The sequence below is a fragment of the Planococcus citri genome, chromosome 1 (genome assembly GCF_950023065.1).
Source record: "Planococcus citri chromosome 1, ihPlaCitr1.1, whole genome shotgun sequence".
Lineage (NCBI taxonomy): Eukaryota > Metazoa > Arthropoda > Insecta > Hemiptera > Pseudococcidae > Planococcus > Planococcus citri.
In genome coordinates, this window is record NC_088677.1 from 37,887,790 (window position 1) to 37,906,394 (window position 18,605).

The following is an 18,605-nucleotide window of genomic DNA, read 5'->3' on the forward strand; positions in this document are numbered from 1 at the left end:
CATTTTTTCCTTTTGCGTTTCAGGGAAATCAAAATAAATTTCAAAATCGATTGATCATCGAACATTTTATTATATCCACAAAAATTATCATCCTGCAAAGGTTTTACAAAAGATACAGACTTGCCCCCTGCATGAGAAAATGCAGTAAAATAAGAGAGATCGGTTTTATCAAACATCATTTTTAAATAACGTTTTGTTATACTGATGATTATAAATTTTGTATCAAAATTATTGACAAGTTTGAAAAAAGGATTTATAAGTTTGATTTCAACTTCAAGATCTTCAGACACGTTGGATTTGTGAGAGTTCTCACTTATAGTTACATCTAAAACTAGTTTATCATGAACTTTTGGAATTTGCGATCCTAAATTTATCAAGTTTGAAGTTTGTGGTCTAGTAACACTATTTGAAGACGACTCAAACATGATTGGCTCAAAAAATATTTCATTTTCTAGTTTCAACAAATCAAACTCAGAAAAACTTGGACTGAAAACATAGTTTTCCGAATCACAACAAGCTTGAGATAAAATTGAGGGTTCAGATACCTCAACTATGTTAATATTTTCAATCTCCGAAAAATTCTCAACTGAATGAGCCTTTTCATATATTTTGATCTCACGAGTTTCAAACTTTGGTGAAAAATCAAGACAAAAATTATTTGAGTTTTCTGCTTTGGGAAAATCATCAATGATTTTAAATTCAGTTTTCAAAGAATTATGAGTGAAATCACATGCGTGATTTTTGTCTGAGTTCAAAATTTCAAGTTGGAAATTATTTGTAGTTTTGTTCAAAACTTCCAAAGATTCGCTCGATACTTTTGCCTCACAAAAATCATCCATAAAAGACATATCGATAATTACATGATCGGGTTTTTTGTGAACTCTCAGACCTATATGGTTTAAATCGAGATAATTTCCATAAGTTTGTTCGTAAACTTGAGAAACAGATACAAATTTAGGCTCAATAAAATTATTAAAATCCCTATTTTCAGAAGGACACTGTTTTGTATCGCTAAAATCGAGATAATTTCCGTAACTCTGTTCATAAATTTGAGTTGAGTTCGTAGAAACGTAATTATCGGTTGTATTATTTGAAGACAAATAATAATTACCTCTAAATGTTTTGATAAAATTTGATACTGGTATTTGAGGTAAACATTGAGAGAAAGGCTCACCATAACTTTTTTCATTATTTTGAGATAATAAATTAGATGAAAAAGAGGTCTTTTTACCTTCTAATAAATCTAGGTGATTATGGAGTCTAACCAGAGTTTTTGTTAATGTAAGGAGACAATTGAACAACTTTGGATTATTTGAGAATTCCTCCATGTCTTTCTTTGATCAATCAATTTTCAAAAAAAAAAAAATATAGCATAAGATAGGTGGGTAATTGATTACGTAATATCGTGGGTTATAAGTATGCGAAAATAAATTGACGATTTATCAAATAAAACATCGTGAATAAATAAAAATTACAAAAACGTATTTTTTTCAAAATATAAATACCACGTATACTTGAATACCCAACAAGAACTATGATGTGATGACGAGAGTGGTGATGAGCTGAACGAAATAAACAAAAACAGCGAAATATTATTACCAATCAATTGACACAAGTGCTGGTGGTTCAGGCTGAGAAAAGCGACATCGATAATTCCAGAAAATTGAATGAATTTGACGAATTAGGCGGACTCATTTGACAGAAATCGGAAGTAGTGACGTAACATCAAGGTTGACACACTCAGCATACTCAAATTCCGCGGAGAAAACGTAGTCGTAGATATGTAATTACGTACAGACGATATACATACAGATGTTTGGATCTTGGTTTAGAATTTCAACCAAATGACTTTTTTGATCGAACATTTTTTTTTTAAAAACAGTTAAAAACAAAATAACTATGTAAAACGAAATAACGAACCGTTTCGTTTCTATCCCGGACGGGCCCCCATTTATGTAACCAACATGACGATACAAAAAGTAGAAATCGTCATTAGATAAATTCATTTATAAAGAAAACATGAAAAGTACATGAAACAAATAGACATTATATAAATTTCGCGAATTCGCGTACATAAAAAAATTATTAGAAAAAGTACATTGACGAACCAACGAATTGAAAAGGAATGAAAAAAAAAATGAAATTTTAGCGAGTACATAAACAAAAATCAAAAAACCGAGCACAGCCAAATATTATTGAGAAAATTCGCGAATGCCTCGAAAAATTGGAAAATTTATCAGATAAGTTTGGAATAACAATTTTGGCCGTTGCACAAGAAAAGACTAGGCTGCTACAACTGATTGATTGCAATAATTACACACTTCGCGTGTTGGCGTGTCTGTTTTAAAGTTGATCATTTTTCTATGGAAATGAAGGGCGAGAAATCAAAATTTCTCTACTTTGAGGATCTCTGATTGAGCCGCTTGTACTGTTATAGGTGGCTCAAAATTTCTCTGGGTCTTATCCCACCCCACTTAGAGTAAACTTCCTTTATGACCACGAAGACCTTTATTTTGAATTGGAAGTCACCCAAGCAAAATTTTAGCCTCGAAGGTGTCCCTGGAAGAGAGATGCACCCACATGGGTACTCAGAGAATGAGAGAGGGAATTTTTGAAAACTTGTGCGGTTTTCCACTCCAGCCCACCCAACCTGTTTTCGGAACGCTGCTCCAGTTTCAAAAGATGGATAGAACTCACGAGTTGCACTTCGAATTAACTTAACAATAAATTGACAGGACACACACTATACAGACTTGCAGATGAGTTGCAGACAGGATAGAACTGAGAAGTAAAATCAAAAACAAAATACGGCTATGACATGACCAACACTCGGTATCCCTCGAGAACTGACATCACTGAGGAAACCTCCGGGTGCTGACTTCACTGAGGAAACCTCCGGGTCCATGTCAGCACCCGGAGGTTTCCTCAGTGATGTCAGTATTTTAATTAAACTTGTTAACTTAACATAACCCGGAGGTTTCCTCAGTGATGTCAGTACATTAATTTTACGTGCTGACATAACTGAGGAAACCTCCGGGTTTGACCCGGAGGTTTCCTCAGCGATGTCAGCATAAAAATAAGTCATCGCTTAACCCAGTTGACCAAATGCTAGCAAATTTTACGCTAGCACGAATGGTGCCGGAATTTGAGACACTTTTTTTAAAAATGCTAGCAAATCAGTAGTGATTAGGTCGCATTAGCGTAGCAGAATTGAGCACAAACAGCTAGGGTATAGCTAGCATAAAGCTAGCGAAAAGCTAGCATTTTGTTAACACTTTGCTTGCAATTCTACTACGTAAATGCGACTAAATCGCGACTGATTTGCTAGCATTTTTAAAAAAAGTGTCTCAAATTCCGGCACCATTCGTGCTAGCGTAAAATTTGCTAGCATGAGGCTAGCATTTTGCTAGCGCAGGAAAAGTTTGATTATCAGGAAAATTATTTTTACTAATTAACTTTTAAAAATACTAGGAGGTGTTTTCAATCAGGTCAAGGTAGTTCTCCAATATCCAAAAATAGGCAACTGACCTCCTACGCTAGCTCACCGCTAGCATAGCGCTAGTGAGGTGTGCCAGAGTAAGTAGAGTGGTAGCACTCTTCTTACTATCATACAAAATACTACCTTGAGCTTATATTCAGATTGACTACATACTTTATCTAAGAGTAGCAAAGTATACCATGAGAGAGAACAACGCTAGCAATTTGCTAGCATTAAGCTAGCGCTTGGGTTAGAAGTCTCTTTATTGAAAAATAAAGTTTTTTTTTTTTTTTAATTAAAAAATTGCCAAAATTTAAAATTTAAAAATGAAATATCAAACAAACTAAAAATAAGAAATTTCAAAAACATTTGAACAACATTTTTAATGAACAAATTATACATTATAAAAAATGAAATAATTACAAGAATGATTTTTCAATAATGGAATATTCTTCAAAATTATTGTTCAAAGTTGAAAAGTAGCCAAAATGGAAAGGAAAAATACCTACCTGTTAAAATGAAAAGCATTAACAAATTTGAAATTTTTTTAAAAATGAAAATAAAAAAATCATTGAGAAACGAAAAATTACGTATTTAGGTATCTGTTAGAAATATTTAAAAATTCCATTTAAAAAATGAAGATATGGAAGTATTTTTCTGAAAAATGGGTGAAAGAGATTCACTGAAGTTTTTCTGTACTTGCATGAGTAGGCTATGAAGGAAATGCCAGTGAAAAACATGCTAGGAAAAAAATGCCACATACTTGCTCGCATTTTGCTAGAATCTAATTCCATACAGAAAGCTAGCTGAAAAGTGAGGGCAATCAGCTAGCGTTTTTCTATTGCTAGAATGCAAAGTAAAAGCTAGACGAGAGAGACTAGAGATCTGCTCGCATTTTGCTAGCATTAGATTGCTAGATAAATGTAAGCAGATAAATGCAAGCGTATTGCTAGTGTAGAAAAGCAAGCAATTATCCGTTAGTAAAACGCTAGCATTAAGCAAGCACAATTAGTGTGATACAAATGCTAGCTGAAAAAAGCGAGAGAATTGCTAAAGAATTGCTAGAACATAATTTGCCAGAAAAAAAGTGCTAGCAAATTGCTAGCTTTTTGCGAAAGATTTAATGCTAGCTAAAAAAAGCTAGAAAAATGCTAGCACTTTCCCAAAACGTCAGTAAAATGCTAGCAATCCGCTAGCACTTGGTCAACTGGGAAGGGGTATAAAATGAAAGCAGAACTGCATAAGTGTTTCTGCTAGGTGCTATAGTTGAGTGGTGTGGTGCAAAGATATCGATACATGGATGTATCTACCTAGTTTTACCTACGTAAAAATTGCAAAAATTTGTTGAAAAACTGTTTTTCTTTTTTAACGGCAGTTTGGAATTAATTTGATGAAAAATACATAGAATGCTGCATTGCATTGAAAAATGCCTAGCTGAAGTTATCCACATCCACAACCATTGTCACTCTGCCGGAATTTGAAAAATCACGATTGTTCAAAAAATTCCTCCTCTTTGTAGGCCCATAATTGTTCGCTCATCTAGTGATAAATACGTAAAAGTATCTACGCGACTACATTTTTTTCTGGGTCACCTTTAACAGTTCTATGTAATCTAACTCAAAATAAAGGTCTCTGCAGAATTTGGTCGAAATCCGCGGATTTTTCTGTGATCCGCCCTAATGAGGAGGTATAAGCAAGCATACTATGCAGTGTGCTCAGAAATATCGAGTACCACTCCCATCCTCCCCAAAAAATCGTTTGGTTTGAAAAAAATAGGTTGGCAACGTGGAATAGATCATGGATGCCTGTGATTGGTGAAATACAGTACCTACTATTACCTCAATCAAACAACCAATCATGTGTTATCATTTCCATAGTTCACAAGTGAACAACATAAATAGGTACCTACCTAACAGTCGAAACGAAATTTTTTAGGAGCACTCGATATTTCTGAGCGCGCTGTATTTACGTACGTACGCAATCCATTTGCATGAATTTTGAGTGAAAAATTACTTTGGCACGCAGGGCTGCAAATCCGAAACCGAAAACCGATTCAAAACCCTTTTCGAAACTTGTTATTTTCACATTTCAGCGCAAAACAAAACAAGCACTAGCCTTTACTTTAAAAGCAGAAAATCTCATTCAATTAACATGAATCTTAATCATTAATTTTTCGATGGGTTTAGGTTTAGTCGGCTGTCTTGGTACCCACTTGATGTATAAAGACACTGTATTTTTACCAAATATTTCGATATTTTTTTTTTTGAAACCGCAACTAAAAAGTTAGTTAGTTTACCTACTCAATAATAATCAGTCAAAAACTTGTATTATACATAGGTATGTACATAAATGTTAAAATTGACTAGAAATTTGCACGAAACCTAGACGTAAACCTAAACCAAACTGTTCAAAATTTTTATGCAAAGCTCGAACCCGAACCTAAATTTAATTGAGTTTGCAGCACCGGGGGGGGGGGGGGTTTCCACCTTTTCATTTTTCTCTCATAATGAGAGTAGGTAAGTATACGTAGGTTAACTTTTTTCTGGAATCTCGTAGATGCATCGCTATTCTAGTTTACAAAATATTGGCGTACCTACATGTAGGTACATTTTCGAAGTTTATCAACACTCATTTTTAGTTGAAATGAAACGAAACATGGCCTTCGTACGCTACATATTACGTAGACCAGTAACGTAAATCTATCCACCAACTTAGGTAGCCTACAATCGTATTATCATTATTACGTATGGATAATTTCTAAACCAAAATATTTGGATTATAGAAAACTAACAATCTCTAAAATGGTGTAATGTTGTGATATGTAGTGTGATAAACATGTATTACATCAAAACCTCTATGCAAAGCGGAAGGTACGCGTACATTAGATTTTTTCAATGCATGCATAGTTTGTTGTAGGTACGTAAAAAATTGTGTCAGCTTTCATGATGCGTAATTGTGTTTCAGATTTTTTAAAATTGTACAGTTCAATTTTATTTTCAATAAGCCGATGAGGTAGATATACCTAATTCTGTTTTATCAGTGTGATCTTTTCCTCTGAGAAAATTTGAGAAGACAGTTCATTTATTAAATTCATCACGTCAGGTAAGAATAATTAGGTACCTACCAACTGTAGTATGATATTACCTAGTTCATTAATATTATCAAAATTAATCGATCGAAAAACAATTTTTCCCACTAATTAATCAGACAAATTTGCGATAAAGGACAGTGAATTTTGAGATTGAACACCCACGAAAGTGAGAACATAATTTTCAGCTGCTTTTATTAATTTTTCATCCCTTCACAAGCTAGTACCTATTAAAAGTATTGAAGAAAAATAAAACCTGGTTAGTCACTAGTTTGGATAGAATTTATGAAATCATCCATTTGCCCTAATAGAAGCTTAGGCAGGTATAGCTAAAAATATGATGTTTCTATTCTTGCTTATCTGGCTACGCTTACCTTCCTACCTGTTATAGGTCTACTCAAACGTAGGTATCATAATTCAAAAATTTGTCTCCTTTTACAGAACAAATCGAAGCTGGAATGCAGTCTATCAAAAATTTCAGATTCTCTGAGAGATGCAACCCCGGAACAATTTTACTTTCTTTACTTTTCCTGTACTTGAGTTTGACTGTCCAAAATATTGACTGTAAGGATATTGCGCGTCACGAAGATAATGAAAATGGCGTATTATGGAGCATGACAGCAGACAATTTAATAATTATTTTCTTACTGATAATTATCGTAGGCATTTTGATATTAGCTATTTTAAAATTGACAAATTTTAAAATTGTTGTACGGAGACGTCGGGTACAGGTTTCTGGTTAATCTGAATAATTATAATTTTTGAGTGAATTATATGTACATATATGGCAGTAAAAGAAGGCGTGTTAAAGTACCTATAGGTTAAGGGTATAATCGATTAGGTAGTATTTTTGCTGGTGAGTATAGGTGTATAGGTACATAAAATATGTGCTTACTCAAATTTTTTCAATTTTCCACAAAAAAAACGGTAAAATTGTATTCTGTGTATCCGATTACTTTACTATAGGTAAGCATTGAGGTCGCTGAGTCTCCGGCGAACATTTTTAGGCGCTCATCGCTCCTTCTTGAAAAGAACAAAGAAAAATTCAATTCAAATCGCGCCTCTGTTAGTCTCATAGCCACTTCACTTGTATACTGCGCTGTACACAGTAGGCATTCACACATCAAGCAGGCGGTAATAACCCCTCTCATGCATTCCACTTTTCGCTGACTGTGGTTTAAAATTTCTGGGAAAAACTTATTAAAAATTTGAAACTGACAAAATAAAAATTTATTAAAATCACAAAACATACACATATAACACAACCAAAAAAAATTGAGAGAACAAATTTATAAAATTCATATACACTTAAAGGTTATTTACAAACAAACATCTGAGGTACGTATTTACAGTAATTAGGTATATTGTCAATAATTACGTATACACAAAATTTACATTATTTAAAAAGAATATACACAGGTTTATGATGCGCAGATTACATACATTGACTAAAACGTCGATGAATTGAAATAACAAATAACGCTGTTTCCTCCACAGTTTTATACAAATTTTATAACTTTTACCTATAAACAACACATTACCTTAATTAAAACGATTTTTTTTTCATCATTGAAACAAAAACGGTAACACGCTTTAGAATTCTTTGATAACTGTTAATAAATTAATCTTTAACAAAACGAAAACAAATAAGTTTTATGTGATGTACCTACCATTTAAAACAGCCTTGATCAATTTTTATTAAAAAATCACTTCCTCGCTACTACTCAATATAATTTTGGTTCAAGATTTGAAAAATTCAAATACTGCACATTACTATTTCAACTGTTTAAATACCTACGTATTACAATTAAGAAGAGATCACAAAAAATTTCAAGAGATCATTAAAAGTTAAAATATATAAACATAAATCTCCAACATTTCCAATAATACTTACATAATTTTTCAATTCGAAAATTTACAAGATTATGAAAATTTCAGGACGAATTATTAAGATTTTTACAACACGCTTGATATCAAGAGAAAATGAATTTTCTTATAATTTCACCACTCAAACTTGTAGTTTGACAAATTACCTAGACTAATAGTAAAAAAAAAAATCAACACAAAAATAGGTAATGTGTACTAGCATACCTAGACCTACAACAGTTATACAACTATTCACAATAAAAATACGAAAGTCTTGCAAAAATGCACGCAGAAATTGAGCAGGTTCTCAATGGAGTATCTTATTAAATGATTTATATCACCATAAATTGAATATTTATTTGGTAGCGTAAAGCTAGCCGACATTTCTTCACAGAAACGAAATTCTTGTAGTTTCATTTAAAGGCCCATGAAATTACAGAAAACACTATACTACATAAGATGGATATTATCAACGATATGCATGTTAATTGATATCTTTAAATGTACTAAAAAAATTTCGAATGCCAAAAGCAGAAATAAGTATTGACATAATTTTCACTTAGAAAATTCGCTTTCTGTATATTAACATCTCAAACATTGCATACCTACTCAATACGATTCAACAATACTCGAGTTAAAATAGTGTTTTTTCAAGCACAAAAGATTTCAATTTTTTTTCAATGTTCTTCAACAAAAACATGTTAATAATTTTAATTTAAAGTTTTGAAAGTTGAAAAATTATTCACTCATATGTACCAACGAGTATCTACGATTGAACTTGAAAAAAAGAAACTATTCTTTCGTAAATGTCTTTAAAAAAATCAAGTAACTTGAAGAAAAAAATAATAGGTAGGTAGGCAAGTAATGGGTAATTTTGACGAAAAATGAAAATTATGCAAAAACAAAAATTCGTAGAAGGTATTAAATTGAAATAAAGCTTGTCCATAACATGGACATTCCCCGTATAAAATAAACACATCAAAAATACACGTCTTAAAAAATATCGATAATTAATCACAAATGCCGAAAATTTGTTTCGCTTAAATGGAATAATCATCAGCGTAATAATTGTACATGGTAATCTCATTATAAAATTATAAACATGGTAAAAAAAAGTTATCATACAATACAACGAGTAGGTATAGGTACCGATAGCCTTAAAACACAACGGAGTGTTTTACAAGTTACACGTCACATTATCGAATAAAGACGAGTCACTTCATTATGCACTAAGCATTTAACTTACAATCAAACTAACTGACCGTCAAGTTCTGAATTATAATTGAAGGTAGATAAAGGAACATTTTGTGCAGTCTGTACTGTAACATCAGGAGGTGGAACTGGAATATGCCCTCGCTGTGTTGAAATATACTGCAAAGGGGGTTGAGCGAATTGAACAGGAGGCGGATAGGCAATAAATTGCGTTTCGCTGGATAAATTTGCATTACTTGCATCGATTCTTTGGCACACTAAACGTATATAAGACAATTGAAAAATTTGTGATGAAAATAATTCGGCAATAATAATTCTTATAAATAAAATGCAACTTACGTGAACCATTTCGACAAATTGTCGATGTTCTATGATAAGCGTTCAATTTTTCAGGTTTAACTTCTATTTCGTATACGCTCGTGTCTTGAAATGGGTAATCTATTTCTTCAATCATGTACGTATTTAAAGCTGAGCATCGACCTTCGTCAACCTATAAGGAAATAATTTTGAAAAATGAAACAAGAATTCACTTACAATTGGAAACTAGCTACATAAACGAATTAATTTAGGTACATAATTAATTTTCACTTACATTGTAACCTTTATCGTAATTTTCTGATTTTTCCGAAACTGATGTAATCGATTCCGCGTGCATTTGATCAGTAAAATTATTGGCCGCATACAAATCATTACCGTCTGCTTTATTTCCATGCTGATTGGAAGTTTCTAAATTTGGAAAAAATTGATAGAAGATTTTTAAAAAAATAATAGACACAAAAACACTGCGAATTGCCTACATATTCAAACTTTGAGTTTTAATTCTCAAAGAGAGTTTAGAAAAAATTCAAAGACAATCGTCTGCTTACCTTTAAATTTGTTTTTCGAACGTTTCACGATACAAAATCCGACGACAGTAACATTTAAGATGATTAAAACAAAAGCCACTACCAAACCAACAGCAAATGGTAACTTATTGACTTCTTCATTAGAAACTTCGCCCCGACTGGGTAAGGAGGGCGGACCTTCACCTGAACATTTTCAAAGTTTCATCGCGGATTAAGTAAGTATTACGTTTTTATTGAACATTTCAAGTTTCTACCTACAAACATAGATTTACTTAGGTACCTACACACGTATTATTAATTAGAACTTACTTAAAGCGCAAGCCTTCACAGATTCCTTCATAAAGGTACTTCGGCCCAAACTATTCGTAGCTATAATATTAAAATGATAACAGGTAGCTAAACGTAATCCATGAATGGTGAAGATGGTTTGATTTCCGGCATTTTCAAGCCTCGGTTTTTCATCATTGTCCACGGTTGAGTATCTTAAAAGAAAGGTATTAGTCTCTCCTGCAAAAATAAACAACAATCATAAAAACACATTCCGATTTTTGGTCAAGAATACAGAATCGGTAACTCACCGCCATCAAAACCAGGAGTCCATGACAGGGTGATCGAATCGTGAGTAGCGTTTACGGCAATTAGTGTTGCCACTGGATCTGGCCCACTAGGACGTTGCAATTCAACAGTAGTTTTATCAAAATCCAGCTCATTTCGGGCAGTACATCCGTATATACCGTAGTCTTGATCAACAACATTTTGAATGTATAACGTCGACGAGAAATGTATGTGATTGGAAGCTTTCGTTTCTATTTTGAACTTTTCAGTCTGACTTTTTGGAAGCACTGTGCCGTTCCTGGACCAAGAAAATGTTACAGCAGGAGCTCCGGAAGCTTTACAAATTAATTTCGCTGTGTTTCCTTTTTTTGCGGCAGCTTTTGATAACGGTTCTGACGAATCGACTTCTGGTTTATCTGATTGAAAAAAGAAAACAATGCATTACATATTCGGTACATACATACGAGCGAGATAGAAAATGAAAACAACTGCCCGCATGATAGTCTAAGTATAACGTGGATTTTTCCCTAACTAGAAAAAATTCGCAAATACAAAAATAATCAATAGCTATACCTAATAGGCTTCCTATTAACAAAGATACATACGTTTAACCACCAAATACGCCGGTTTGCTGCTTTCGTTTCCAATTCCGTTATCCACAACGCAAAAAAAAGAACCCATGTCGTCTAAGGATACATCTTTTATAGTTAACGAAGATGTGGCATTATTAAATGAAAAATTAGCTCGTTTTTCCATTGAAAATCCAGCCCGTTTCCAAGTCACGTGTTCCGTGCTAAGAGGATTTCCGTCAACAGTGCATTCCAACGTAGCGGTTTCTTTTTCTCCAACTGTTATAACATCGGTTATTTTCCGAATAGAAGCGGCATCTGTAAGAAAGTAAATGAAATAGTCATGTTAATAGTTGCTGCTTTCGAAATAACGCTGCGTCAGCGTATCGCTTTGAAACATGAACGATGATGCTAGCACACCTACCAAAAGAGGTATGATTTCTAACAAATAAGTTCCTGTTTGATATCACCCACCTCTAACCTCTCTCTTTTTCAACAAATCAATTAGGTAGTCACAAAAAGAAGAATATGAAGCTTATTCAGCTCACATTTCAAGTTGAAGAATTATTTTCAAATTCAAGAAAAAAATTAATTTCACAATCAAATCAGTCCTAAAATTCAACGAGTTCGTATTTGATACATTAAGTAGGAAGATTTCCACCCTATTCTCAATCTCACAGAATAGCCTTTATTTCTATATGGAACGAAAAATTCAAGCGAATAACCATTTAGAGAATTTTTGACTCTGAGTTGAAATTTTGTAATTTTTACACGTAGGTATTTCTGAAATTCTCTTATAAGTATACATTAAGATTACACGTACCCTCCGATTTACCACCGTAACATGTTTACAATTATGTACTGTCATCTTGCCGCGTTATTGCGTCTAATTGTAATTTAACCTTTCGTAATAACTTAAATTTTGAATGATTGTCGAAATAAGTTTCTTTTCTATAGAATCGATAAAGTCCATCACAGACGATGAGACGAGCAAAACTTGAATGGCATAATTTGTTGACAATGGCCCGCATTGACTTAAATTAACAAATTTTTTAATTTCAAGAACCCCCACAAAAAACAATACTTTTTTGAAAATTTTGGTCAATTTGGAAAATATATTTTTGAAACCTTCTACTGATTGAACCAACTATAGCTATCTCAGTGGTTTACGTAACTGTAGGTAGTTATCCATTTCAAAAAAAAAAATGAGAAAATATGAAACGCAAAATACATTTGAAGTGCAGGTAGGTATTCTTCGAACGCATTTTACGTTGAAAATTAATTTGAAAACCAAAAATACATAAATAGGTTAAGTTACTCAAAAAACGTCCAAATTGAAAAAAATAAATTAAACAAAAACAAAAGTAAAGTAAAGTAAAGTAAACCCACATCAATGTAAAATTAATGAAACGCACGCTTTTGACTGAACGATGATACTATAACTATAGGCACGCTCGCAAGACATTACCCAAGTAGGTAGAGGTAGAGGTATATTAATTACGTCATAATGAGTAAAATAAAAATTCCAACTCTTATCGTTGAGCTAACTAATTAGAAGAAATGCCACAGGCTTATATAATCCCCTTTGAAAATTATCTAAAATTCGCAACTACGATGTAAAATGTTTCCTTACATAAAACTGATATGTTGAACTTGATGGCAGTAGACCCCACGTCGTTAATTGCTTCGCACGAATAAATTCCAGAATCCTTTCTGCTTAGTCGTGTTATATTGAAAATTGACCCAGTAAAATTATGTGTTAATGGAGAACCGTCTTTCGTCCACGTGTATGTTATTGTATTAGGATTAGCGTGAACTCTAAAAGGAATTACTAAACTCTTTTCTTCTATGCCAGTAAAAAAAGTCTCATTTAAATCCACAAACATAGGCGCATCTGAAAAATCAATTTTAATACAAGCATAATAAATTAGATAGGTATTATTAAAGAAACCAAAACATGAAAACAAAAAAAAATCTTTCAAAATGTCCTTAATTTGTTATGCAGGTAGTAAGTAAGAGTACAATTGCACACATCTATCTACAACGTAAGTCGGTTATTATAACTCAATAAAGATCGTAGTAAATAATCATATTTATTAATAAAATTAATAAAATAACACGCGAACGCATTCGTATATTCTAACTAACTCGAACGTAAACATAATCTGATGAAATATCATCTAAACTGACGATAACGAGGTACGGCAGTGTTGCCGTAACGAATAGCGCCTAAATGCGCTATCACATCTTCCCCCTCTTGAGAACTAGAGGTTTAATCGATTAGGCTGGCGTCGAGATCGCGATGATTTCCTGATGACAGGCGGTTTCGATTTTCTGACGACAGGCGGCTTTGATCTTCTGACGACAGGCGGTGGCGATTTCGGCGGTTCTCTAGGTTCTCGCTGAGGTACTGGCGATTCTCCTGGATCTTGTGGAGGTTCCGGCGACTCGCTTCGTTCGGCTGGGAAAAATATAGGAACGATTCCTGTCGGCGATATGTTTTGATCGATCTTTCTCAGTTGGTCGACATGAAATCGATGAAGCAAATCGTTAACTGATACCGTGTAATTAACTTCGCCGTCTTTACTGACGATTTTTCCAATCAGCCACTTTTTCCCTTGGTGACGAGAATAATTACGAGCCGCTACTCTTTCCCCCTCGGAAAACAAGACTGGAGGTCGAGAGATCGGCGTTGGCTTCGACTTTGCCTTGGCAACGGCAGATAAATTTAACGGAGAATTTAGCTCGCGGCCCAAGAAGCGTTTGGCTGGAGAAATTCCCGTTGTCGTATGCGGAGCTCGGCGGATCGCAAATAACGCTTCGTTCAGCTTCTGCTGCAAGTCGGTGCCAGGCAACCTTTTCAACGAATTTTTAACAGTGGCCACAAAATGTTCGACTTGGCCATTGGTTGCTGGGTGAAACAGAGCACTAGTTTTATGGCAGAAACCGACATTCCCTGCAAATTCCTTGAACTCGGAACTTGTAAACGCCGTTCCGTTATCGGATACTACTGTTTGACCAATACCAAACGTGGTGAAAAACGATTCCAAGCTTGATATCGCAGACTTCGATGACGTAGAGGGGACGATATCGACTTCGACCCACTTCGAGAATGCATCAACGATCAAAAATAAAATTTTACCGTTGATGGTCGCAAAATCAATATGAATGCGCTCCATAGGCGCGGACGCTGGTTCCCACGAATAATGAGAAGTCTTCTTCAGGTCACTTGCGTTTTCGACGCAAGATTGACATTTCTTCGTGATGTTTTCGATGTCTTTGTCGATTTTAGGCCAATATACGTGAGATCGAGCGAGCGATTTCATTTTCGATGCGCCGATGTGGCCTTTATGAAGTTCTTGAAGAACCGATGAGCGCAGAGCAGACGGAACGTAGACGCGCATACCCATGAATAAAACGTCACCTTCACAGGTGTAAGGCGAATTGTAGATTTTTCCTGCGATTAGACCATTGAGAATGGAACGTGTTTCCGGATCTTTAACCGTAGCTTTCGCGAGTTCGCGTTTCGTAACAGGTAATTTGTCCATCTGTGAGACATGGAAAACTGCGATGTCGTCTTTGCTCGCGAACAGATCGTCGGATGAAGCAGGAAGAGGTAATCTGGAGAGGGCATCGGCGTTACCGTTCTTCTCTGAGCGTCTGTACTTGATATCGAAAACGAACTGTTGAAGGTATAACGCGTAATGCATCATACGAGTAGCGCTAAGCGCTGGCAACTTCTTTCGGTGAGGCCCAAAAATATGAGTCAAGGGCTGTGAATCGGTGTATAAAACGAACCGTTGTCCGTACAGATAGTTGAAAAACTTCGTGACGGCCCATTTAATCACAAGTGCCTCTTTGTCGAGTTGGGTATACTTTCGCTCGGTGTTGGAAAGCGTACGTGAAGCGAATTCGATGGGACGTTCTTCGCCGTTGATAGAATGAGCGATTACTGCACCGAGTCCAACTGGACTGGCGTCGACGGACAAAACGATTGGTTTTTTCGGATCGTAGCGAGTGAGTACACGTTCTGACGCAATTTCTTGTTTGACATGCTGGAAACTTTGTTCGCATTCGTCTGTCCAGATGAAATCTTCGCTTTGACGAGTTAAACGATGTAACGGAGCTGCTATTGTCGCCAGATGAGGGACAAACTTTGAGTAAAAACCGACGAGACCAAGAAACGATTTCACCGATGTGATAGCGCATTTAGGCGCTATTCGTTACGGCAACACTGCCGTACCTCGTTATCGTCAGTTTAGATGATATTTCATCAGATTATGTTTACGTTCGAGTTAGTTAGAATATACGAATGCGTTCGCGTGTTATTTTATTAATTTTATTAATAAATATGATTATTTACTACGATCTTTATTGAGTTATAATATTGGCGCAGTCGGTAGTGTAGTTCGCGACGTAATTATGGATGCCCAGACGGCTGCAGCGATTCTACAATCGCTCACCGAACAGAGCAAAGCTCTAACAAATGCTGTGGCAAGATTAGCCGAATCTTCCGTTACCACCAGCGATGTTTTGAACACCACTACGTCCGGTGGCAGCAATTCTTCAGCTCCGATCGTCCGACTAGACAAGTATGATGAACAAAACGAAAGCTTTGAGAATTTTATCTCTAGACTAGAAGTTTATTTCAACGCTTATCATACGGCAACCGACAAGAATGCTTCAACCTTGTTGAACTCACTGTCACCGAAGATGTTCGCTTTGGTAAAAAATCTAGTCTATCCAGAGGACATTAAAACGGCATCATACGCTACCTTGAAAAAACTCATCGAAGATAAGGTCTGCCCTAAACGACTTAAAATTCCAGCTCGACACGCGTTCTTAAATCGCAAGCAATGTGAAGGTGAATCTGTATCCGACTACATCACCGAGCTGCGAAAATTAGCTGTTGACTGTAAGTACACCAACGAATTTTTAAACGAAATGCTACGCGATGTATTCGTCAGTGGACTACGTTCAAAACCTATCCTCGATCGTCTTTTCGAAGAAGATGATATTCCGCTTGACAAAACCTTGAGTATCGCTCAAGCGATTGAACGTGCGTTAGCTAGTACCAACGAAATTCTCTCACCGGCAGTATCCGATGCTCCAGTTCACAAGTTACAAAATCAAAACCAGAACCGCAGTCGTTTCAAGAAGAAAACGTATTCGTCTGACAACGGTGGTCAATTTCAAAGTGCGACAACTACTCAGTGTATTCGTTGTGGTTTGAATAACCATACTGCGGCTAATTGTATGAAGAAGAATTTACGTTGTAATTTCTGCAAAGCTCAAGGTCACGTCGCCGAAGTTTGTTTTAAAAAGAAACGCGCCGCTGAAACGAAACCAGCCGACGAGTCTACGAAAACAAACGCCAACGCTAAACCGAAAGGTGTGAAATCTGTTTCGAAGTACAACGACATTAGCGACGATGACGATTACAACGTTTTGACCTTACCTGTTCGAACTGTTCATTCGTGCTCCGTGCAAGATGACGAGTCTCCAGTTATGATCAACGTTAAAATCAACGATAATCCAACCGAAATGGAAGTAGATTGCGGTAGTCTTCGTTCGATTATGAGTAAATCGATTTTCTGCAGTCTTGGTGGCAATTTATCTACGTTACAGCCGACCAACGACGTCTTCAAAGACTATACCGGTCACGTCTTTCATCCAATCGGTGTCGCTCATGTTCCAGTTAAATACAACGACAAATCTACGAAGCTGACTCTCCACGTTATCAACGAAAACTTACCTGCTCTTCTTGGTCGAGACGGTATGCGAGAGTTGGAAATCTATCTCAGCAATATTCATTCCATTCAGCGCTCCGATCTACCTACACCAGTGGCCCAACGATTAGAAGCCCTGTTAGAAAAGTATTCGTGCGTTTTTGAGCCTACCATCGGTGAAATTAAAGACCACGTCGAATCGTTACATTTCAAACCAGACGCTGAACCGAAATTCCTGAAAGCTCGACCTGTACCGATCGCTCTACGGTCCAAAATTGAGGACGAGTTAGATCGTTTAGTCGCCAACGGAGTTCTCGAAAAAGTTGAAACCAGCGAATGGGCTTCGCCGATCGTACCAGTCGTTAAAAAGAACGCTGTTCGCATTACAGGCGATTACAGTGGAACCGTTAATCCACAAATATTCATCGACCAATACCCATTTCCTGGCTACGACGAAATTACAACGCAAATGTCCAACGAAGAAGGCTCCGAAGTTCACTCGTCAGTACTCGATGTTTATTCGGCGTTCCTGCACATGCCAACTGACGAAAAGACAAGCGACGCTCTCGTTATCAACACGCACCGCGGACTTTATCGCCCGAAACGAATTTTCTTCGGCGTGGGCTCAGCTCCGGCAAAGTTCCAAAAATGGATGGATAAATCAATTTTAATACAAGCATAATAAATTAGATAGGTATTATTAAAGAAACCAAAACATGAAAACAAAAAAAAATCTTTCAAAATGTCCTTAATTTGTTATGCAGGTAGTAAGTAAGAGTACAATTGCACACATCTATCTACAACGTAAGTCGGTCATTGAGTGTCACGTGAAATGATTACAAATTAATAGGCGATTAGTTAGGAAAATCGCAAATAACGATTTTACAGTAATACTTTCACTATAAACACAATATGGTACTAAGTATATTATATGTACTTACACATGACATCCAATGAAGCGATCGTGTCGATATTACGCTTCAGAGGCGAATTCGCCGCTTGGCAGGTATATTTATGGCCATCCATTTCAGCGCTCAAATTCAAATGTAATTCAATGGTGACCACTTTACCGCCATGTAAACCCGGTCTCGAGTATTCGGTAACACCTTCAGTCACTGCCAAACCATCCAGCCACCAACCTACTGTCGCTGGAGGATTACTCGAGCTAACATCACATATAAGCTTTCCTTGAGATCCAGCTCGGAATATCGGAGGTTCTTTTTTAATAATAGCGTGTAGAGGTGGAACTGTAACGCATTATAA

The 18,605-nt window shown here is 35.7% G+C and overlaps 1 protein-coding gene and 2 long non-coding RNA genes across 4 annotated transcripts in view; 2 read left to right on the forward strand and 1 right to left on the reverse strand.

Annotated features, from left to right (window-relative positions):
- Nucleotides 1-18,605, forward strand: part of LOC135831773 (uncharacterized) — a 334,614-nt gene that overhangs the window by 184,990 nt on the left and 131,019 nt on the right. The gene's annotated exons all lie outside the window — the stretch shown is intronic.
- On the forward strand, nucleotides 6,358-7,336 carry LOC135831772 (uncharacterized). The gene is made up of 2 exons (XR_010556225.1): nucleotides 6,358-6,580; nucleotides 7,008-7,336. It is a non-coding gene; the product is annotated as an uncharacterized LOC135831772 (long non-coding RNA).
- Nucleotides 7,774-18,605, reverse strand: part of LOC135831771 (nephrin-like) — a 201,280-nt gene continuing 190,448 nt past the window's right edge. Inside the window, exons 11-19 of one of the 2 annotated variants that reach the window (XM_065344519.1) lie at nucleotides 18,284-18,589; nucleotides 13,247-13,507; nucleotides 11,650-11,931; nucleotides 11,068-11,460; nucleotides 10,799-10,996; nucleotides 10,511-10,672; nucleotides 10,237-10,370; nucleotides 9,984-10,134; nucleotides 7,774-9,901 (exon numbers count right to left, since the gene is read on the reverse strand). In XM_065344519.1, coding sequence (XP_065200591.1) covers nucleotides 9,681-9,901; nucleotides 9,984-10,134; nucleotides 10,237-10,370; nucleotides 10,511-10,672; nucleotides 10,799-10,996; nucleotides 11,068-11,460; nucleotides 11,650-11,931; nucleotides 13,247-13,507; nucleotides 18,284-18,589 — 2,108 coding nt within the window. In that variant the 3' untranslated portion in view covers nucleotides 7,774-9,680. The remainder of the gene's footprint in view (nucleotides 9,902-9,983; nucleotides 10,135-10,236; nucleotides 10,371-10,510; nucleotides 10,673-10,798; nucleotides 10,997-11,067; nucleotides 11,461-11,649; nucleotides 11,932-13,246; nucleotides 13,508-18,283; nucleotides 18,590-18,605) is intronic. The other variant, XM_065344520.1, reaches the window with a different exon arrangement.